Raw genomic sequence first — 23,563 nt, forward strand, 5'->3', positions numbered from 1 at the left:
AAAAAAAAAACAGGTTTTGTAGTTTGGGGGAGAAATAATGAATTGTATAATAACGTGTTGGAGGGATTTATAAAAGATTCTGGTTCTATCTAGTAGACAGATGAAACATAAAAGAAGTGAGGGAGATTTGGTCTCAACACTGGATTTGAGAGCCACTAGAGTATATAGGTAGTAATAAAGTAATAAGAGCCTTTTATAGCAGCAAAATTTCAAATTATTTCTTCATAGCTCTTATTTCCTTCATCAGTCTTCAATCATGAGATTTTTAGGAAGGAGGCTATTGGGAGGGGAGAGCTGGGACTAGATTAACATGCCTTTTTTCTCCCCCTTACATTACTGTGTTTTTTCTATCTTTAGATCAGGTTGTCCAAAGTAGTATGTATATATCACAGAAATAACTGAAGGAAAACATTAGAATTTCTATTTATGTTTATTTTTTTCTCCTATTTTTAATATTATTTTATTTTATATTTTATTATATACCTATAAATTAACTTACAAATAATCTATAAATAAATGTATATATGTCCTAATATATTGTGTATTCAAAAACTTTTACTAAATAAGGTATGTAATCAGTTTGGAAGTTACTACTCCATTATAAGAAATTTAATTGCCACAACTGAGAAGTTAGGAAGGTTTCTGTATTAGTTATTTCTTAGATGTAACAATTAATGATTACTTACTTAATTTCAAAATTTTGCACTTTATTTTTATTTTTTTTTTAAAGATTTTATTTATTTATTTGACAGAGAGAGATCACAAGCAGGCAGAGAGGCAGGCAGAGAGGAGGAAGCAGGCTCCCTGCTGAGCAGAGAGCCCGATGTGGGACTCGATCCCAGGACTCCGAGATCATGACCTGAGCTGAAGGCAGCGGCTTAACCTACTGAGCCACCCAGGCACCCAAAATTTTGCACTTTAAAGTGCAAATTTTAAGATCTAAAATCTTAAGATCTTAAAGATCTATAAATTTTAAGATCTAAAAAGATTTTTATTCTATGTACATTTTAAAAATGCTTTGGCTTTTTCTTGTGAATATAAAATTTAAGCATTACATTTTTAAGTATTTTCTTTCAGCTTTAATAGTGCTTTCAGTAGTAAATTAAACTCGTTACCTAGCAAAATCGAGGAAATGAGTAAATTCTGATAGTGAGTGGTACTGAAAATTAGTTTGTTTCTTGAATTTTGTGTGAATAGTAATAATAAGACTTTCCCCTCCAGCCACCTCGCACATCTCACCCGGTAGTGAAGTTTTCCTGTACGGACTGTGAACCGATGGTTATTGACAAATTGCCTTTTGACAAATACGAGTTGGAACCTTCACCACTGACTCAATTTATCTTGGAAAGGAAATCTCCTCAAACATGTTGGCAGGTGAGCCAAAAATCTATAGTGACTTAAAAGTTGAATGTTCTTTTAAAAAGTTAAATTGAATCAGTGATTTATAAAACATTTTGTAAAGGTCGTTAAATATGTTGTCTTTACCACTCCCTTTAACAGGTATATGTGAGCAATAGTGCAAAATATAGTGAACTTGGTCATCCTTTTGGTTACTTGAAAGCCAGTACAGCACTGAACTGTGTCAACTTATTTGTGATGCCTTACAATTACCCAGTCCTCCTTCCTCTTTTAGGTAAGTATTCTTGTTCTGTTTTCTATGGCTCAGCATACATACAAACTTTCCTCAAAACAGAGTTTGGGAATATCTCTTTGTAAGTTCTCCTGTCTTGTGAAAATTAATGGAACCGCTTTTAACTCTGAAATATTGAACCTACTATCCAAGGTGGTTTTAAAGCAATCTGTGTCTGTCTATGGTAAATTAAAAGTCATTGTCAAACACCTTTGGTTCTATAAATTGTTGAAGATACTATGTTTTAAATTTTAAATATTCTAAGTTTTCTGCAAGTTAATTTCTTACATGGTTAGAATTGGTAATACAGGCTTTATATTTGGTGAACAAGACATTTTGTAGAAGCATATATTTATAAATCTGAGTGTATTTTCTTTCTAAGAATTTACCTGTACTTTAATTTTCATTTGGCAAATATTTTTCTAAATGAATGAATTTATTCTAAAACATTGTAATAAAAGCCTAAAGTTAGTTTCTGGGGATCCTCTGGCTATAATTTTTGAGCAGTACTATTGGAGAAGACTAATTTTCCTCCATGGAACCACATCAGATTTAAGTTATAGTCAAAATATTAGGTATATTTTATAGAAAATTTTGTGCATACTTTGCTTCTGTCCTCAAATCTATTTTGTGTCTAAGTGTAGATGGTGTATAGATTTTCTTGTGTATTTTCTGATTCTGCCTTTATTGTTACATGAAATATTGTTACATGAAATACATGATTGGTATCTATTTTTTGTTGTTGTTGTTAAGATTTTATTTATCTATTTGATAGAGATCACAAGTAGGCAGAGAGGCAGGCAGAGTGAGATGGGGGAAGCAGGCTCGCTGCTGAGCAGAGAGCCTGATGTGGGGCTTGATCCCAGAACTCTGGGATCATGACCTGAGCCAAAGGCAGAGGCTTTAACCCACTGAGCCACCCAGGCGCCCGACTGGCATCTTTTTATGTTTAAAATGGTATTACTACTCAAAGTGGCAGAACTAAAAATTGTGCCCCTTTTAATTTTGTTAAAAACTTGATGTCTGATGTTACTGCCTTACAAATACGAAAGTGGACTTTAAAAATGAAATGTATTTAACTTGATTTTCATGTGTGAAAACAATTGATGATGATAGTTTGTTCACATTATACATTTATAGATGACTTGTTTAAAGTACATAAAGCAAAACCAACATTGAAATGGAGACAGTCGTTTGAAAGTTATTTGAAGACAATGCCTCCCTACTATCTTGGGGTAAGAATGTTATTGTTAAAAATAGAACTTGTTACAAAATTTTACATTATGGTTATGGTTTACTGTAGATATTAAAATACTTATTTGTTGCTATTATAGAATGTACAGAATATACAAATGTTTTGAACATTGACCAATGTCAATGACCAATGCAGATGTAATGGAAAAGAAAGGTTTCAGTGATTTGCATAATAATGACGACAATGATAATGATCATGATAATGTATATATAATGCGTACATTAGGCCTGATATTATGCTAAGCATTTTACATTTATTAACCTCATTAGTTTTTGATACAATGTTCTATTAATCTCATTTAATTTATATAGTAACCCTATGAGGTAGAAATCATTATTTCTGTTTCACAGATGAGGAAACTAAGGTACTAACTGATTAAATAATTTGTCCAAGGCTACATAGCTAATGTGTGGGAGACTAGAATTTAATCCCAAGCAGCTTGGCTTTTAGAATAGCTCCAATTGTTGTACTCCCTTGTTAAATTGCAGTTTTATAACTATTTTTCTTTAAGGGTACAGAGTAATTTTTCTTGCTTTATTCCCTACGTCTCCAGAAATGTGTTTTTAGGTAGATAAGTATATATTTTCAGAGAATCATACATTTTTAGAACCATAACTTTGTGATTACAGTTGACCCTTGAACAACAAAGGTTTGAAGTGCACGGGTTCACTTATATGTGAATTTTTTCAGGTAGATATAAAGGAAGGTTTTTTTTGAGATTTTTAGCAATTTGGAGAAGTCGCAGATGAACCATATAGCTTATAAATACTAAAAAAAAAATTATCAAGAAAAACCTAGGTTATTGTGAGAATAGAGTATACATAAAATACATATTACGTACAAAAATTAATGATGTTACTAGGCTTTCAGTCAATAGCAGGCTATTAGTCAAGTTTTGGGGGAGTCAAAAGTTGTACATGGATGTTCAATTGTGTGGGGTCGGCACTTCTAGCCCTCCTGTGGTTCAGAGATCACCTGTACTTAACACCTCATGTATCATAGTAGCTAAGACCAATAATGTATATATTATTAAATGCATTATCTGTTGTATGAAAAGTAACTTCTTAAGGAGACCAGTGTTAAAAGCACTTTTAACCATTATTTTTACTTTTAATGCAGGAATACTATAGCATTTGACAATAACTAATCTTTCTAAATAGTTTCTACTAAAAGCATTAATTTCTTTTTTTTTTTTTAAAGATTTTATTTATTTATTTGACAGAGAGAGATTACAAGTAGGCAGAGAGGCAGGCAGAGAGAAAGGAAGGGAAGCAGGCTCCCTGCTGAGCAGAGAGCCCGATGCGGGACACCATCCCAGGACCCTGAGATCATGACCTGAGCTGAAGGCAGCGGCTTAACCCACTGAACCACCCAGGCGCCCAAAGTGCCTCTTGAGCTTTGAAAATCATATTTTAGAGTTGTAAGAGATAAGTTTTGTGTCTAGCACATAGTGCCTGCCATGTAAGAGTGAAAAGGAAGGAAAACAGAATATGACTCATTTACGTTTCATAGCAACCTGTAGGATTTAGGCAAAGCTATGTGGATTTTAAATATCAGAGCTGGGATTTGATTGCGGTTTGATACCAGTGCTTATAAACTTTCTGACGTCCGTGAATGGCTCTCATCCTTTTCTTTTTCTTCTTTTTAATTAAAAAATTAAAAAAAAATTTTAACATAAAAAAGATTACTTTTTTTATTTAAAAAATGTTTATTTATTTATTTGACAAAGAGAGACATAGAGAGGGAATACAAGCAGGATTTAGTGGGAGAGGGAGAAGCAGGTTTCCTGCTAAGCAGGCAGCCTGATGCAGGGCTCCATCCTAGGACCTTGGGGTCATGACCTGAGCCGAAGAGAGATATTTAACGACTGAGCCACCCAAGCGACCCAGCTATCATCCTTTTCTGACTGCATCCCACTCACACATACTAGACTGTCCTGCTAGTGACATTTTTCTTAGCAAAAGTGGTAGGCTGTCCTTACAGTTGAAAATTATTTTACTATACCACATCCACAGTAAATATTAGACTGTTTTTTCCTTCAGAGCTTGTTTCTATTTTTTCAGTTCAGCTAATAGTGATTAACACTTACTGAATACCTGCTGTGTACCAGATGCTTCTGTATGTTGCTTTACATGTATTAATTCATTTAATCCCATGACAACCCTATGAAGTAAATACTATGGTCCTTTTCAAATGAGATAGTTTAGACCCAGAGAGGCTATATAACCTGGTCTGGGGTCACAGAGCTAGTGAATGGTTGAGCCATAACCCACACAGTTACCTAAGGTAGAAATCTTCCATTTTTCTTGTGTCCTTTTCATGTCTTAATCTCCCTCTGTGATGAGTCTCCTGCCCATTTCTTAAAAACTTAGTATCTCCAGTGATACTAAGGAGTCTAGGACTTTACCTTTCCTGTCCCAGGTTTTGTTAAAATATAGCCTCTAATCCTTTTTAAGTATTTCAAGCTACCTTTTGTACCACTGGCAAACATTTTACTGAAATACAAATATGATTATGTTACTCTCTTATTGAAAAAAAGAATTTTTTTTGAAGAAATCTTCAAAACTGACAATACATGTAGTCGTAACCTTTTTGACAAGTTTAGGATTGAGTGATGTTTTCTCTTTTCCTATAGCCTTTGAAGAAAGCTGTTAGAATGATGGGAGCACCTAACCTCATAGCAGACAGTATGGAATATGGACTTAGTTACAGTGTCATTTCATACCTCAAAAAATTGAGTCAACAGGTAATGTTAAGAAGTAGAGCTATTAAGTATTTTGAATGGTTTTGGCTAAGATGCTTAACAGGTGGTCCTAATGGAATTAGGTTGTATTAATATATTATGTTTTAAAGCCACATATATCATATATTAACATAATTCAGTCTCAAGTACATGGTGTGCTGTGTTTTGGAAGGTTAATTTGAAATAATAATTCCTAATTTATGTGGTCCTGGATTTTCTTCCACTGAAAATTCATGTTTTCTTTTGAGAAAATTGTGTTAGAAAGTTGTTTTTCTTAGACAAAAATCAGTTTCTTTTGCTTTATGTTTTAAAACCTATAGTTCTTTTTCTTTCAAAAATGGAAGTTTCTTTTGAAGTATTTGTAAAAAGCATTGTATTTTATAGTCATTTTGTATATAAATCACATTAATAGATACTCTGGTAGTCAAGCAGTATACAGTTAGACTGCCAAGGTATTAAGATCATATAAAGTACATTATTTTTCTAGTACTTCTACCACCTGTACTTTAACTGCTCATGGAGATGTAGGTTGGATAGAGTCAAAATATTGCTACTTGCTTTCCAGTGAAAAGCTATATCATGTTTGTTATACCTGTGAACATTTAGTTACGTGCTAATAATAGTGTCTTTAAATAAATACTGATGAGTTATTTTTTCTGATTTTATATGACCTCTGAATTGGAAATCCATATTTTTATTTAGGGTTCACTTACATTTCATGGTTTAAGTGTAGTGGGTACTAGTACATAAAAATAAATTGAAGTTGTTTTTGTTTGCCCTTCTCCAAAAGGTTATAATTGTAATGATTTAAAACTGTAAGACATATTTATTTACACTTTCTTTAGTTTACCAAGAACTTGACATGACCTATGCTACTTGAGTTTATAATTACATACATACTTTTTATAACATAAATACTTAATTTATAGAAGACCAAAACTATTAGTATTTAATTTACTAATTTACATTATGTCAAAACTAAATCTTACTATTTTTACTTCAGGCCAAAATAGAATCTGATCGAGTCATCGGATCTGTAGGCAAAAAAGTAGTACAGGAAACTGGAATTAAAGTCCGAAGCCGATCACATGGCTTATCAATGGCTTATAGGAAAGATTTTCAACAGTTGCTCCAGGGGATTTCAGAAGATGTTCCTCACAGACTGCTAGACCTTAACATGAAAGAATACACTGGCTTCCAGGTTGCTTTGCTCAATAAGGTAATAGTTATATGAATTTTTAGCACTGCTGTAGTTATATTCTGTGGTATTGTTAAATAAATCAGATTATCCATTAATTGATAACTTAATTTGTCCAAACTTCAGAAGTACTTCTGTACCTCTGAAGAATAATGACCATTAATACTATTACTGAATCATAGAGTTTTAGAATTAAGACATTGTGCATGCTGAGTGGATGAATAGGTGGACTGATGAGTAAACCAACACATTCATTTTATAGATGAGAAAACAAATGGGGTGCCTGGCTCACTCAGTTGGTAGAGCATGCCCCATTTGGAGTATAAAGATTACTTAAGCAAAAAAAAAAAAAGGCAAGAAAGAAAACAGAGGCTTAAAGATTGCCTGAAGTTACTTAGCTAGTCTTACAGTTTGCTGAAGTTTGGTACTTATGCTGATGACCTTGGGTACATAGCATGGTCCTAAAATGCTTTATGAATATTCATTATTAAAAAGATCTTCATCCCAGTAGCCTTTTTGGAAGAAAGAGATAAGCTGATCTAAAATTATATGGAAATTTTAAAGCTCCTAGAATAGCTTAAAACAGTTTTGCAAAATAATGAATTTAGAATACTTGTACAGTCTAATTTTGAAACTTACTATAAAGTTGTAGTAATCATCAGCATGTTGTATTGTTGGTATATGGGTAAACATATAGATCAGTGGAACAGAAGAGAGTCTTGAAGTAGACACTCACATATGTAGTCAATTAATTTTTAACAGAGGTGCCAAAACAATTCAGTGGGTCAGAAGATAATCTCTTCAGAAATAGTGCTGGAACAGTTGGATACCCATATTCAAAATAATAAATTTGACCATTATCTCACATTACTTGAAGTGCTTATGGTCTTAAATGTAAAAACTAAAACTAAACTTCTAGAAGAAAACAGGAGAAAATCTTTATGACATTGGGTCAGGAGTCATCAAAGATTTCTCAAATATAGCACAAAAGCACACAAAAAAACTTGATAAAGTTCATTAAAATTTAAATTTTTGTCTACAAAAGAAACTTTGTAAAATGAACAGGCAAGCTACAGCCTGGGAGAAGAGTATATATAGAACAAAGTATTTGTAGCACAATATGTAAAGAACTACAACTTAGTGATAAAAAAATAAACATCTAATAAAAAGTGGGCAAAATCTTTGAGCAGTTACTTCACCAAACAAGATACATGAATTCAAACACACGTAAAATGTTGCTGTACCTTAATGGCCATTAGGGAAATGCAAATTAAAACTACGATGAGATCCCACTTCCCACCCACTAGAATGGCTATATTTGATATATAACCAGCAGTTCTACTCAAAGGTATCTATCTGTATGAAAGAAGTGAAGATACTTGTCCATATAAAGGCTTCATATGCAAATGTTCATAACAGCATCATTCATAATCAACAAAAACTGAAAAGGAAACTGTTCATCCATTGGAAAATGGATAAAGATAGACTATATCTACAGAATGGATTACTACTCTGCAGTAAAAAAGAACAGACTACTTATACATTAATAACCATAGATGAATCTCAAAGCATCATCCTTAGTGAAAAAAGCCAGATAGAAAAGATTTGATACAGCAAATCCATTTGTAAAATGGAATGTAGGGTGGCAGGAAGCAGATCAGTGGATGCCTGGGGATAGGAAAATTGACTGATAACAAATGGACCCGAACAACTTTTCTGGGGTGATGGAAGCATTCTTAAACTGGATTGTGGTGATGGTTTCACAATTTTAAGTTTACTGACACTCGTCAAACTGTATACCTAAAATGGGTAAATTAATTTTATGTGAATTATACATTTCTTGGAAATCCGTTTTATGTTTTTTACTTCCCTTAGCCAGAATATATAGCAAAATCTTGAAAGATGTGAATTTATTTGATTGAACTTAACTACCAGTTTGGATCTTCTCGTTCCCAAAATAATACATTAAGATCGCATCATAATTCTTTATTATATTTGAAACTAATGAGACTTGTATATCTTATTTCCAAACCTATACTGCAGGCTAGAGACTTTAGTCTCTTTTAATTTTATATTTAAAAATAAAAATAAATTTGTCTTTGTTTTTCAACAGGATTTGAAACCGCAGACATTTAGAAATGCATATGACATACCAAGGCGGAATCTTTTAGATCACTTAACAAGAATGAGATCTAATCTTTTGAAGAGCACCCGCAGATTTCTTAAAGGACAGGATGAAGGTTAGATCATGGTTTTAAATAATGGTATTTCTTTTGTGAATTTCTTTCTTTATGTTGAAAAAACATGGTATATTAATCTAGCTTTTAAAGAATTTCTGTAGTAGTATTATATTATATATATATTATTTTCTTTGTAAATTCAAACAAATGAAATAAGAACTAAGTCATCCCTGATTCTTGACATTTCTATCATCACTGTTGTCCCAAATTCTTTCTCCCGGAGTTGAAAACCTTTGTTAGCAGCTTCGTTTCTCTTTAAAGACTTTTTGTTCATGCATTAACACACACACAGAATCATTTTCTTGTGATACACTGGTATCTGGTGGTTTGACTCAGTTGGTCCATACACGTCCTGTTCCTTTAGCTGTTTCCATGGCATGTACTACAAATCAAGTCAGGTGAGAATTTAACTCTTGGCCATCTCTGATGTAAGCATTCCAACTATAGCTTTATATAAAAAGGTTATGTGTGATACATCTTCTTTGTAAATTTTCCTATATTTAAATTCTTAATTGGAATAGAGAAGAAGAATTCCTTTTCATGGCAATGTTAACACGTATTGCTTATTTTGCACACTCAAGTTAACTGCAATATTTTTGCTTTGTTTAGAAGATAAAATCAATTCTTTAAAATTTTATTTTAAGAATTTTAAAAAGACTTCATTTTTGTCACAATATTTGTAAGGACAACACACTAATTTAACATATATGGTAAGGGAAGACTTCCTAGAATAACACCAGGTAGCGATTCATATATAAGAGGATATTATTTGATAATTAAACGGTGTTGTTTTAGTGAGGCTAACTTTCATTGTTGCTCTCTCCTATTTGAAAAGATCAAGTGCACAGTGTTCCTATAGCACAAATGGGGAATTACCAGGAATACCTCAAGCAAGTACCTTCTCCACTAAGAGAACTTGATCCTGATCAGCCTCGAAGGTTGCATACATTTGGCAACCCCTTTAAGCTAGATAAAAAGGTAAACTTGAAATGTTCCACTGTATAATTCATTTGTGGATTTAACAGTTCTTAATTTAACTAAAGTAAGCTACTTTTCTTGGTAGACTAATAAATATCAACATAATTCTGGTTGCTCTAATGGGGATTGGAATTAGTTATGCCATTTAAGGACTGTATGTAAACCAAGGGAAATTATATTCTTTTTTGTTATAGGGTATGATGATAGATGAAGCAGATGAATTTGTGGCTGGACCTCAAAATAAACATAAACGACCTGGAGAACCAAATATGCAAGGGATCCCTAAAAGACGTCGCTGTATGTCTCCATTACTAAGAGGCAGACAACAGAATCCAGTTGTGAATAATCATATTGGAGGGAAAGGACCACCTGTACCTATGACTCAAGCACAGCCAGATCTTATAAAACCCCTTCCTCTTCATAAAAGTAAGAGCTTTAACAAAAAACATTAGTGCTGCTTTTTGTCTCTTCGTGGGGGAGGGATTTTTTAATTATAGAAAATACTGAGTGTCTAGAAAAGATACTTGTTTCTTCTAATTAGCATGTAATCATTTTATGTCTTTTTAAAGAACAGTTGTTGGATATTTTGTATATTTATTATGCTTGATTATAGGTAGCATGATCTAAATATCATAAGTCTGAAGTATTTCAGAATAACAGTATTAAAGGGAGATTATCAATACCCATAGAAAGATAGTTTCCAGTTTCAGGTTAATTCAGCCACTAATTATGATATATATATATATATATATATATACACACACACACACACACACACACACACAATTGTAAACAGTGCTAGGCATTGAGGTATAGCAGTGAGATAGTAGTGATCTCTGCCTTCATTGATGAGTAAGGAAAGACAGTCATTGAAGGTTTCATTAGAAGTGTGATGCATGTTATAAAAGGGAAGTCAGGTATGTTTTGGAAGCATGTGGTAAAAGGATTTATCTTAGTTTGTGGGTTCAAGACCCTTTACTGAGGAAGTTAGGTTTAAGCCAACATTTGAAGGGTGAATGGGAATTGTTTTGCAAAAGCCGTGCATTTTTAGTAGTAGTGCTAAGCAGTTTTGCTACGTGCTACTATATGCTACAGTAGTAGTGTAAGAAGAATATGTGCAAATGTATACACTAAAGAGAAGGGATTAAGGGAACTGAAAGAATCTTAGTATAACAAAAATATTGGGAATGAGATAAGGTAAGAAATTAAAGATAGGCTTAGGCCAGAGCATGGAGGGCCCTGGAAGCCATTGTAAAGATTGTAGACTTTAAGGACAATGAGAATCTTTGAAAGGTTTTGAAGAGCTAGTGACCTGATCTGATTAGCATTTTACAAAGAGCAGGCCAGCTGTACTGTGTGAAATATTGTTAGGGAAGAACAAGAGTGGATTTAGGGGGAACTCTTCTTAATGAATTAATGATTGCATTAATTATTGGTAGTGATCATTTGTAGTTTATAACATCTTAACTGAAGAGAAACCAAATATTCTATACCTCCTGATGGAATTATACAGTACTACTTTTGAAGTACTCTTACCAAAAAAAAGAAAAAAAGGGAGAAAGACCCTGAACCTTATTAATCTGATCAAACTTCTAGATCTAATTACCAATTTATAGGAAATACAAAGGATAGAGAAACAAATGACAAAACAGGGATATAATTAGCATAATCTGGATTGTGGAAAACTATAGGACAAAGAATATGGGGTCTGTATGTTTCCAGAAAAAAAATGCATAGCAAAAAGAGAGGATACAGAAGGATCTTACAGATTAAATGGTAGTTAGAAGACATATAAACTAGTTACAATGGACAGGGCCTGATTTGGACCCTGAAACAAATAAAGTCAAAGTTTCCCTACAAATAGAAAATGTGCAAGGTAATTAGATTAGGGACATTGATAGGATATTTGATGTTGTTAAATAATTATTATGGATTCACAGAAACTAGTTAGGAAACCCAGGGAAGAGCTAATGACTTGGCAGTGGAGTTTCAAGAAGAACATGTATTTGAGAAATACTTGGATGTACCAGTAAAGACTATGTGGTGATGGACCGGATATTGGAGCCAGGGCAAGAGAGGATTTGAGAGATGCTGGGTAGATAAGGATGAAAGAATGGAGTGGAAGGAGAGAGGATGAGTGAGTTTAGAGGCACCCACTAAACAGCCATGTGGAGATCCTTAGGTAGAAGATGGTATTTTAGTTTAGACCTCAGAAGAAGAGACAGGGAAAAAGAGAGAGGTGCAGGAGGCAGTCTTAACCTCCTTGGAGTGAATTAAATCACAGCAAGGGCAACAATGAGAAGCAGCAGCCTAGAGCAGAACTTTGAAAATGCCAAAGTTAAGGAGAGAAATAAGGTTCAAAAAAGGAGATTAAGAGGGAAGAATCCAAGAAATAAGGAGATGAGAAGAATGTGGCATCATGAGAGGTAAAGGGAAAGAGAATTGGGTGGTTAGCAGTCTCAAATACTTAACATGGATTGGTCCAGAGGATTGGAAAGGCTCTGATGGCCTTTGGCCACCTTAGCACGAGCAATTCTGATGGAGTAAAGAGGACAAAACACTGACGAAGTGGTTTGAAGAGTGAAAGATGAGAAAATGGAGACAATGAATGTAAGACAACCCATTTAAGAAGTTTAGCTGCGGGGAAAATTGGACAGCTATATATAGAAAAAGGAAACTTGACCATTCTCTTAACACCATATACAAAGATAAACTCTAAATGGATAAAAAATCTCAATGTGAGGGAGGAATCTATCAAAATCCTAGAGGAGAATAAAGGCAGTAACCTCTTTGGCATCGGCCACAGCAACTTCTTTTATGACATGTTTCCAAGGGCAAGGGAAGCAAAAGCAAAAATGAACTTTTGGGACTTTATCAAGGTAAAAATCTTCTGCACAGCAAAGGAAACAGTCAACAAAACTAAGAGGCAACCCACAGAATTGGAGAAGATATTTGCAAATGACATTACAAATAAAGGACTGGTATCCAGGATCTATAAAGAATTCTCAAACTCAACATCCAAAAAACAATTGAGTCAACAAATGGGCAGAAGATACAAACAGACACTTCTCCAAAGAAGATATACAAATGGCTAACAGACACATCAAAACCACATTGAGATACCACGAGTTAGCATGGCAAAAATTAACAAGACAGGAAACAACAAATGTTGGTGAGGATGCAGAGAAAGGGAATCCTCTTAACACTGTTGGTGGGAATGCAAGTTGGTGCAGCCACTCTGGAAAACAGTATGGAGGTTCCTCAAAAAGTTGAGAAATAGAGCTACCCTATGACCCAGCAATAGCACAACTGGGTATTTTACCCAAAGATACAGATGTAGTGAAAAGAAGGGGAACATGCACTCCAGTGTTCATAGTGGCAATATCCACAATAGCGAAACTGTGAAAGGAGCCAGATGCCCTTCGATAGATGAATGGATAAAGAAGATAGGGTTCATCTATACAATGGAATATTACTCAGCCAACAGAAAGGATGAATACCCACCATGTGCCTCAACATGCTTGGAACTGGAGGGGATTATGCTAAATGAAATAAGTCAAACAAAGAAAGAGTTCTCAGATGATTTCACTCATATGTTCCTCATATTCCATGTATGAGTTGAATCAGATGAAACCATCTTGATTCTAGATCCATGACATTATATGACATTAGGAGAAGGAAGGGCTGCTGAAGGGAGGGAATCAGAGGAAGAGACGAACCATGAGAAACTAGAGACTCCAGGAAACAATCTGAGGGTTTCAGAGGGGAGAGGAATTGGGGGATGGGTTAGCCTAGTGATGAGTATTAAGGAGGGCAGGTGTTCTAATGAGCACTGGGTGTCATATGCAAATCATGAATCATGGAACACTACATCAAAAACTAATGATGACTGTATTGGTGACTAACATAACGTAAAAAAAAAAAAAAATTTTACGTATATATAGTTGCAAAAAAACAAAGAAGTTTAAAATGCAGCATGGGGGAGATGGGAAAAGAATGATAGCTGGAAGAAGTCAGGTTAAAAATGGTGACTTTGCTTTGTCTTAAAAATGACAGAGTTGAGCTTGTTTAAATGCTGGTATGATGGAACCAGGAGGTAGGGGTTGAAAATGAGGACGAGAGAAAGCATAATCAGCATAAAATCATTGGGAAGGCAGAAGGGAATGGTTCAAGGCCCATATGAAAGAATGTTGCTTCCACTGAAGCAGATGAGTGTGGGCACAAGTGGGAAGTAGAGAAGTTCCTATTTCACGGCTCTCCTTTTCTTTCCTCTGTGAAGTTGAAGGTGACATATACTATGGAGAGGAGAGATTGGGGAAGTCAGAGATGTTAAGAGAGTGGAGAAGGTTAGAATGGTCTTTTGTGGGAGAGGGAGAAAAGGTGGTAATAAGACTGCTAGGTAGTGCTAAAATCCAGGGACACTTGGCTGGGTATGGTGATCACTCTGCAGAGCTGGATCGTATTTCTCCAGTGGTGCTCATCATTCCAAATGCAGGACTAGGGCAAGCAGATAGAGTCATCAGGTTTGGAGTTTTGCCTGGCAGGTATCATGGGAGAACAACAGAATGAGAGAATTTAGGATGCTGATAAAAAGTAATACATAATGGGGTGTAAGTTGAATAGATTAGAAAAAGGCATTTAGAAGGTAGGATGTGATGAATAGGAGGGAGAAAGTGGAGGAGTTGTTGGAGTAAGTCTGGCTGAGTTATAGTAAAACAGCAGGAGTCCTGCTAAGAGATGGCTTATATTCCTCTATCCATGGATTTGTGTCTGATTTGTGAGGCAAACGAGATGAGAAATTAAAGAATTGAGAGGCCATGTTCTTGGCAGGTGATCTGCATAGACGCTGAAGTCATATATTACAGTACTTCCCAAACTTTAGTGTGTAATTGAATCACTAGGGGGATCTAGTTAAACTGCAGATTCTAATTCCTTGTTTAGAGTAGGGTTCAAGATGAGCATTTCTAGCAAACCCTCTGGTGCTAATACTGCTTGTATTAGACCATACTTTGTGTAGTAATGATCTAGGAGAATGCCCAAGGGATGGTGGGTAGAAGGAAGCCTGAGCCAAGTTGACCACAGAGGTGTGCCTTGGAGGTCAATGAAGCTAGTGATAAGAAGAGAGAGGATGAGTGGCATAGTTGAGCCTCGAAAGAGCCAGAGTGTTGTAAGAGTGCATGGAGAAGGGATCTTGAAGTGGCCCTAGAAGGTGAAGGAGTAGGTGACTCCACATCTTTATTTTAAGTCTGTGGAGAGTGTTTGAGAGAAAGTAATTTCTATTTCAAGTCTGAAAAGAAGAGCAGTGTCTTGGCCAGAGAGCTGGGTTTCAGTTAAAGCAGTAGTTATAGAAAATATTCAGGAAAATATGCAAATCATGGGAGGGGATTTAGAGAGGGAGTCAGAAGTCTTAAGGGATTTTTGTGGGAATGAGTTTACCTTCTGGACAGTAAGTGAGGGAAGTAGAGGTGACTTTAGCTAGTGTCCTGGAAGTTTGGTGAGTAGTTAGAGAACTTCTAATTCAGCAGCTTTCTGGAGCGGGGAGCAGAATTTGCAAGCTTTGTTTTTTTTTTAATCTGATGGGCTGCTGTGGGCACCAGCCTCTTCTGTGTTGCTCGAGTAACAAAGACTGGATGGGTGGTTATAAGAAGAGTATACTGTGAAGTGACCTGTTTGGTGGTATGTTCCCTACAGAGTATTGAAAGGTTTGGACTTGCTGTGTTTACTTTTGCCTCTGAATAATAGTATGTGTATAAGGCAGAGGTTGGTTGGAATGAGCTAAGGCTCTCTGTATATTTCTCTAAAGCATTAGAAATCTACTTGGTCAGTAAAATCACCATAGAATAAAGCAGAGAACTAAAAGTTAGCTTGAAGTTGTCTTTTATTTTTTTTCCTAAGGGCAAAAGTTATACAGAATTTGTAACTAGTATAAATGTTTCGTGTTAAATTCTGCCATCTCTTTGGCAAAGCTTATTAAGAACATGTAATATTTGTTAATTTGCATCCATCAAGGAGATTAGTTGTGATTTGCTGTAATATTATTTGTAGCTTTTTTTACTGTGTTCTTTGCAGTTGGCTCATATCATTTTTTTCCTTACCTTTGTTTTTAGTTTCAGAGGCCACTAATGATTCGACAATAGATGATGTGGTTGAAAATCATGTTGCAGACCAACTTTCATCAGATATTACACCAAATGCTATGGATGCTGAATTTTCACCTTCTCCAGCCAATTTACTGGAACGACCAACCAATCATACAGAGGCTCTTGGTCATGACCATTTAGGAACTAATGACCTCACCGTTGGTGGATTTTTAGAAAATCATGAGGAACCAAGAGATAAGGAACAGTGTCCTGAAGAGAATATACCAGCATCTTCACTCAACAAAGGAAAGAAATTGATGCATTGCAGAAGCCATGAAGAGGTCAACACTGAGCTAAAAGCACAAATAATGAAAGAGATCCGAAAGCCAGGAAGAAGTATGTATAATTAGAGGCAAACCTCATATTTGATTTCTGTTTGTGCTCAGAGAAGAGTCAGATTAAATAAAAAAAAAGATTGATTCTAGATCAGTGACGAACAACATATGAGATATAGATATAGAGATATAAAAGATTTAGTTCTTTATTCAACCTACAAACACTAAATATTTGCTATATCCAAAGTATTATGGTGTAGATATGGTAAGCAGGAGGGACTGAGAGCAGAGCTTAAAGAACACACAGATAAATTGCACACAGTTCCTACCATGACAGGGACCTGGAGTCCTGAATATTTTTCTACATAGCAGCTGCAATTAAATGTAACAGCAAACCCAAAAAGATGGAGTGAATATTAGATGACTTCAGGACTGTGAAGTTCCTGGCATAGTATCTACTACTGCCTTTAAGGTTTAAACTATGAGAGTGACCAGGGATATGTTTAAGCAAAAACAAACAAACAAAAAAAACAGAAGTTATAAAAGCTGTCTGTTACATGAATTTTAAAGAACTTTGTGGGATAAAATTTCAATATTATTGGCATTCATTCAAAAGATGTTGACAGATCACCTGCTATGATGATACAGTGACCCACGGGTGGTTCAGAAGTGGGTAAGACAATCCTTGCTTATAGTCCTTGGCAGAGTTATTGAAATTTTGAAAATTGGAAACTGAAATAGCACTTTTACCTGTTTCTCCCACCTCTCTATTTGCCCCTCCCTACCATGGAACTGTACTTTAGAATTTGAATTACAAGGATGGAGGTACCTTGCTTCTTTTTCAGTGGCACTATCAGGAAGCTCTTCACTTATTTTTCTAAGCTTTGTGTTTGATATCTTCATGGGAACTTTTACCAAGAACACAGCTTAACAAGTTATTTTATCTTTGCTGATATATGATGGAAATACACACACACACACACACACGATTCTTAGTGGTGAAAATTTTATGTGGAATGTCTTGGTTTCGTGTAGTATATCTTGATATAGAAACTGCAGTAGAAAAATATTGAATAAGAGTGTGTAGAAAAGCCACTTAAATTTTTCTTTTTGCTTCTCATTTTAAGAGTATGAAAGAATCTTCACGTTACTGAAGCATGTGCAAGGCAGTTTACAAACAAGACTAATATTTTTACAAAATGTCATTAAAGAAGCATCAAGGTAAAGAATTTATTGCACATTTTGAAATGATTATGAAATGAGTCTCCAGCTTACAGTCAATATTTTAATAATACCTATTCTGTACTTGTGGTATTATGCATATATATGACACACCCATGTGTATAGAAGTTCTTTTTTAGTTTATTGAAAGAAGTTCAATAAACTAAAAACAGCCACAAAATTCTTTGCCAATTTTGGACTTTTTCTCCCTATAGATTACAGATACTTGCATAATTCTCATTTATCCTACTCTGACTTTTTGGGGTCTCTGTATTTTTTAGCCTTTTTTTCTCCTTTGTATATTTGGATTATAGTTAATATTAATCAGTGATTAGAAATAACCTTGAAAGACAATATTTGGATGTAGTTCATTTGTACACGGGAAAATGTGTAATTAAGGGGAGCAGAGTTGGACAAATGGGCCTTATTCTAATTGCTTCAGTAGCCCGGATTATGTACTTTAATACAAAGAATGTGGATCAAGATTATAAATGGTAACTATGAAGTGCAATTAACTAGAAATCGTAGTTGTGAGTTTAGTGAGTACAAAAAACATTTTTTTTCTTTTAATACTTCTTTAGTATTTTAAGAAAACTTAGTGTTATCTGACCTTCTAAATATACCCACCCTTTAATGGTTGCCCAGTTTCTTCCATGGTACACATAAAGGTATTTTTAGATAGAGCAGTAAATTTTTTTCTTTTTTTGGAGTGGCTAGAGCATAGGCCACTTTGAAGGTTCAAGATAAGGCCATAACTTTTCATGTTATTTATTTTGAATATTTAACCTATTCTTTTCTTTATGTAACGTTTTATCAACTCAGACTTCATCATGGATCTAGCTATAGTCCTAATGCTTGCCCTCTACTTCTGCCCCCTTTTAGAGAGATTGGTAATATTCTGGTGGCTATGCATATGAATTTACAAATAGAAAGGAAGTGGGTATAGATTGGACAGTGAGCAGCAGCAGTATTAGTACTTATGTGGGAGAATGCAATTTTAGTCTACTGTATTAGTGAAAAAAATTTCAAATTGCCCCTTGAATGTTAAATGTTTGCTATATCCTATAGCCACAGATACCTAATTATTCTTGATTTGTTAGCTCTCAAATTTAATAGTGGAACCCAAGGGTTTTTTAATGTTACCATCCAACTATTCATTTCTTCTTTGGTTTTGTGAGGGTTATACTCCTACTTTTTTCACATTCCTTTCAAAACATTCAACTTTAAAGAGCATCAGAAGCTATGGGAGTCGTTGCTTTGGGAGTCCAAATTTTGTTGGAATATTTATAACCCTGTAAATGTTAGGGGTTTTTTGTTTTTCTTTTTGGATGTAGAAAAAATAGCCTGCTTCCATTATACCTGGGCCTAGATTATTTGTTTCAGGAACAAACTGTAATTCTGCACTGATAAAATAATTTGCTTATCTTCAAGTGAATTTTATATATCATTAAGTTGTTTTTTTCCATTTTCATTTTCCTTTGAAAAATCTTCCCAAGACAGTTGCTCTCTTAAAAACAAAACAAAACCAATTATACTGATCTATATCCATTAAAAAGAAATTGAGAGTGCTATTACTTATTTTTTTTTATACAGGTTTAAAAAACGAATGCTAATAGAACAACTGGAGAACTTCTTGGATGAAATTCATCGAAGAGCCAATCAGATCAACCATATTAATAGCAATTAAAAGAAAACAGAATGTGGCCACTTGTTTCACTATCTTCTCCAAATACAAAGTAAATACAAGACTGTTGTGATCTTGCATTCATTTTTTGACATGCATTGTTGGCTATTTGAAATACTAAGAGAAAGTCTACAGATCCTTTTTCCATCATTTTACAGTGACCTTTTCTTCATTTTGGTTTATTTTTGTAATGTGAAAAATATCACTCTAAAACACATTTTTATTTAACAAACTAAAAATATTCCTCCAAATCTCTTGCTTGTCATTGACTCTTGCGTGTCAATTTCCCTCAGGTTCTATTTTCTTAAACCAACCTTTAAAATTGTCACCTCTGTTAAGGTTGAACTTTGCCAAAAAAATAAAAAAGAAGTTACTTTGTAATTTTTGGGGAAAAAAGCACATACATTAAAACTAGGTAATGTTTTGTATATACAGTTATTTTGGATATATTATTGTAAGTTGTACAAATGTATTTTGAAGAATATTTAAGAAAAGCACTTTTGTTATTCCATCAATAAATGCTCTATTTTACTCTTGTGTGGTTTAGGAAATAATCACATTTAAAGTAATCATTTAAAACCATCTTAAGGATAATGGAATTTTAAAGGCCTTGCTTTTTAAGCATTGGAAAAATACACCACTTGAAGTTCATATTTGTTAAAGTTAACTGTAATTACCTGTTACATAACCTGCATTGTCTTTTTACTCTGTGTTCTTAGATTTTGTTGGCCACACCAACATACTCCCATTTCTGCCTAGGTAATAGAAATGATGGTATCTGGGGCAAATAGGCAGACACTTTAAAAGCTGTTTAAAAGCAGACATCTTTAATATTGGTTTCTTTAGTCCCAACACCTTTTTCCTTTCTCACTAGGATTATGGATGGCAATAAGTTAAAGCTGTTAGTTAGGGAGTTGTAAGTTTGAGGTACATCACATACTCTGAAATGTCTAGTCTTTAGCAGCTTGATGCCATGCTTACAAAAGTCCCACAACAAATTGGGGGTTCAAAGAGGATCTCTTTGTTCTCCTCTGCTATTCTTATATATAAACTCTCCATTTTGTTTAGAGGCTAAATAGAAAGCAAACATTTCAGATGACTTTGCTCATTGTGCATTCCCCCTGAATTACCCAGGATAAGGAAAAACCAACACTGTTCACTGTCCACGCTCAGTCCAACATGACCTCATGTGTCTTCACTGAGGATGTGACCCTATGACCAGCCTCACTCGTTCCCCTTTCATAGATCACTGCTGTGCCTTGTAGTGCTTTTGGGGTAACCAATAGAAAGGAAGGTTAAAATACATTTAGATTAAAAGAGGGCAAAATGAATTTATAAAATTATAGTAAAATTGATGGAATTTTAGTTTCATAATATTTGAAAATCACATACCCTTATCTTTTTACACTTTAGCAGAACATTTTTAAGATTTCAAGGGTATAGCAGAATGCAATTGTAACTTTTTATGAAGAAAAGCATAGATGAAAGTGGAGAATATGCTTGAGATCTCTTTAATTTAGGGGATTTGAAACTCTCCCAATGCTGAAGACAAATCCTGTCAAGAAAAAGAGGCATTTGATGTAATGTTACATAGTATTTTCATATGCAATTCTTTAAACCTTTTTTTACCTCTACAAACACCTTTAAAGCAGGATATCATTTAATAGATGGAATTGTTAAGGTAATTACCTGAGTCACTGCTAAATTCAGGAGCTACACAAAATCCAGAATACACTGTGTGGTCTTAAATTGTCTTTATGTATATTTTGATTCTGTGATTAATAGAAGGGATTACAAGTCATTCAGATAAAAGTTCATACTTGAGAATATTTAGGAAAGGGATTCAGTCTTTCCCAATGTTTAGCAGCTTTCCTTATCAGGAAGTTCTTACTTCCATTTTTAGAGATTGCTCATGAAGTAATAATCCTCTAAACCCTTCACCTTATACATTTTTTGGGATGAACCCTAGAGGGAGTTGGGAAGAAAAAGTTTTCTTCAGTCTCCTCTTTCTGTCCTTAATCTCTCTGCCATCATACTCTATAGCCTGCCTCATCCAAAACCTAGTCACAAGATTTGAAACCATTCGAGAAACTCAAGCTTAATATCCCATCTTGAAGGTTTTTTAAATTTTAAGAAACTGGGCATATTAGTTAAATTAGTAAAATACTATAGAATTGTGAGCAAAGGGGAGGGAGGGGAATATCATGCCTCTTAGGCCCTATAGATCACCAGTTGGCTTTAGGCTGGACAAAGGATATTCTCCACAGTTTAATCTTGAGATTAAGATCATTCTTCTTAATGTTCCCATATGGATATTGTCAATGATATTATTTGCCCTAATCAATAAGATTTATCAGTTTGGTGTACAGGAGTGTTGAGACTGATTCCTATCTCTCTAATACCCCCCTCTCACCAGAAGAATAGTCACTTTGCCTTGAATCATGTGGGCAGATACCTCCCAGAAAGAGTAAATAAACTCAAAAGGACTATATGTAGATGTGCGGCGGATTATGGAATTGGTTTTGGATTAGGCTTTTATTTCCATTGTTTATTGAGGCAGTTGTGAAAACTCCTATCATTGAAATAGTGGTGTGTCCTTTCACTAGTTCAAAGGTTTTACGTCATTTTTATGCAGTTGAATTCCAAGAGAAATTGTTCTCTTTTAACTGTCATCAACTTTTATTGGCGATCAGCTTTTGACAATGATCTTTCTGTTCACATTTAGTCCTGTCTCTGTTTCTTGAGGAAGTAGAACCTGTCATTTTTTTCATCTTTCATTTTTTTGACATGTATCCTTTCTTAAGAGAGGGCTCTCTGTTGCCTGTTCTGAGTGATAAGAGACGATTTCATCTAATAAATATGGGGTTGGAATGATCATGGTGAAATCCTAGGAGGATTATATTCTGTTGATGGACTTTTTCTCCCCAAATAGATTATTTCCTAGTGAATGATTATCTTCATCCTTTTTGTCACAAAAGTGTTCCTTTGATTTCTAGCACAAGTTACAGCAGTATGCAAATGATTCTCAGATAAAATGATGTTGACAGTATTTCCTTAACAATTTGTGTAAAACCTATGCGTAATTCTCATTCTAACTTTTGACTTTTTTCTCTCCATAAATAAAAATAATGCCTGATGTTTAGTTAAAGTAGATCCACTTTTGCTTGATTTTGTTAGTCTTGTTCCATCCTATTTCTTTTTAACACATTGTTTCAACTTGCCAACAACTCTTTACTGAGAATCTCTTTTCCTTCCCAGGCTGATAAATGATTGTCGGGGGAGGGGGAACATTGAGAGGAATAATTTGAGTACTTTGTTCATTGTTGAAGTTGAAAGGACCTCTGCTTGTCCTTCTGATGTGCTAAGGCTTTGCCGATACCATACCATCTTTGGCTTAAGACAAGATTGTATAGTGGGACTTAGAAGTACTAGGGCAAACACTTGATTTTTGTGGCATTTCAGCAAGCATGAGAAAGATCAACAAAAACAGAAATCCTGGTGCATTCACTAGAATACTGGGGTTGCTGAGTCAGAAGGCTACTTGGAGATGCTAGTCCCCTGAAGGAACTATTTTGTCCTACAGAGATGAGAAAGCAAGGCAACAACTGAGTGGGGGGGGGATCAAGATTTACATTTATTTTACTTTGATGATCTTTCTAAGTCTCCCCAGCAGCAGAAACCTGAATTTTTAAAAAACCCACGTCAACTAAAAATGAGCTGAAGGAGAAGTAAAAAACAACATGGAGGATATTAATTTTCCTTTGTAGTTACGGAACACTCCCCTTTCTCAGGATACACGACAAGAAACTGGGAAGATTGTGAAACCATAGAAACTAGCTAGAAGGAATGCTTGTTCTAGGCCACAGCGGACAAATGGGTGCTTGTTGCTAGAGAGATGTTGATATATATTGATCTGAATTCTGTCAAAAAATACTGTCCTACCTGTGGTGGGTTCTCTCAGGAAAAAGAAGAATGGCCGATCTGCTTTAAAAAAAGGAATCCGAGACCTTTTCAGTAACAACAGAGCTGCAGGAGAGAGAAAGAATAGAAGAATCCCAATGCATTTTCTATTCATTTGAGGAAAGTCGCTATGAAAATTGGATATGAAGTCAGTTATATCCCTTGATTTTTGAAGAAATAAAAACATCCTAATGATAACATTTCATTGTTTAGTCTTATGCTGGGGGTACAAATGGGAA

At 34.7% G+C, this 23,563-nt stretch overlaps 2 protein-coding genes across 3 annotated transcripts in view; one reads left to right on the forward strand and one right to left on the reverse strand.

The window, feature by feature from the left end:
* Positions 1-22,517, forward strand: part of INTS6 (integrator complex subunit 6) — a 90,360-nt gene extending 67,843 nt beyond the window's left edge. For both annotated transcript variants that reach the window (XM_059378134.1, XM_059378135.1), the window contains exons 8-18: positions 1,222-1,374; positions 1,501-1,633; positions 2,771-2,865; positions 5,521-5,631; positions 6,632-6,847; positions 8,940-9,066; positions 9,902-10,044; positions 10,239-10,470; positions 16,152-16,520; positions 17,587-17,680; positions 19,274-22,517. In XM_059378134.1, the coding sequence (XP_059234117.1) occupies positions 1,222-1,374; positions 1,501-1,633; positions 2,771-2,865; positions 5,521-5,631; positions 6,632-6,847; positions 8,940-9,066; positions 9,902-10,044; positions 10,239-10,470; positions 16,152-16,520; positions 17,587-17,680; positions 19,274-19,367 (1,767 nt within the window). In that variant the 3' untranslated portion in view covers positions 19,368-22,517. The remainder of the gene's footprint in view (positions 1-1,221; positions 1,375-1,500; positions 1,634-2,770; positions 2,866-5,520; positions 5,632-6,631; positions 6,848-8,939; positions 9,067-9,901; positions 10,045-10,238; positions 10,471-16,151; positions 16,521-17,586; positions 17,681-19,273) is intronic.
* A 94-nt stretch (positions 22,518-22,611) lies between these two features.
* SERPINE3 (serpin family E member 3) overlaps positions 22,612-23,563 on the reverse strand; it is a 31,590-nt gene continuing 30,638 nt past the window's right edge. Inside the window, exon 8 of the mRNA XM_059378136.1 lies at positions 22,612-23,390. Within this exon, the coding sequence (XP_059234119.1) occupies positions 23,152-23,390 (239 nt within the window). The 3' untranslated portion in view covers positions 22,612-23,151. The remainder of the gene's footprint in view (positions 23,391-23,563) is intronic.

This window comes from Mustela nigripes, chromosome 15 (assembly GCF_022355385.1).
Source record: "Mustela nigripes isolate SB6536 chromosome 15, MUSNIG.SB6536, whole genome shotgun sequence".
NCBI classification, from domain to species: Eukaryota; Metazoa; Chordata; class Mammalia; order Carnivora; family Mustelidae; genus Mustela; species Mustela nigripes.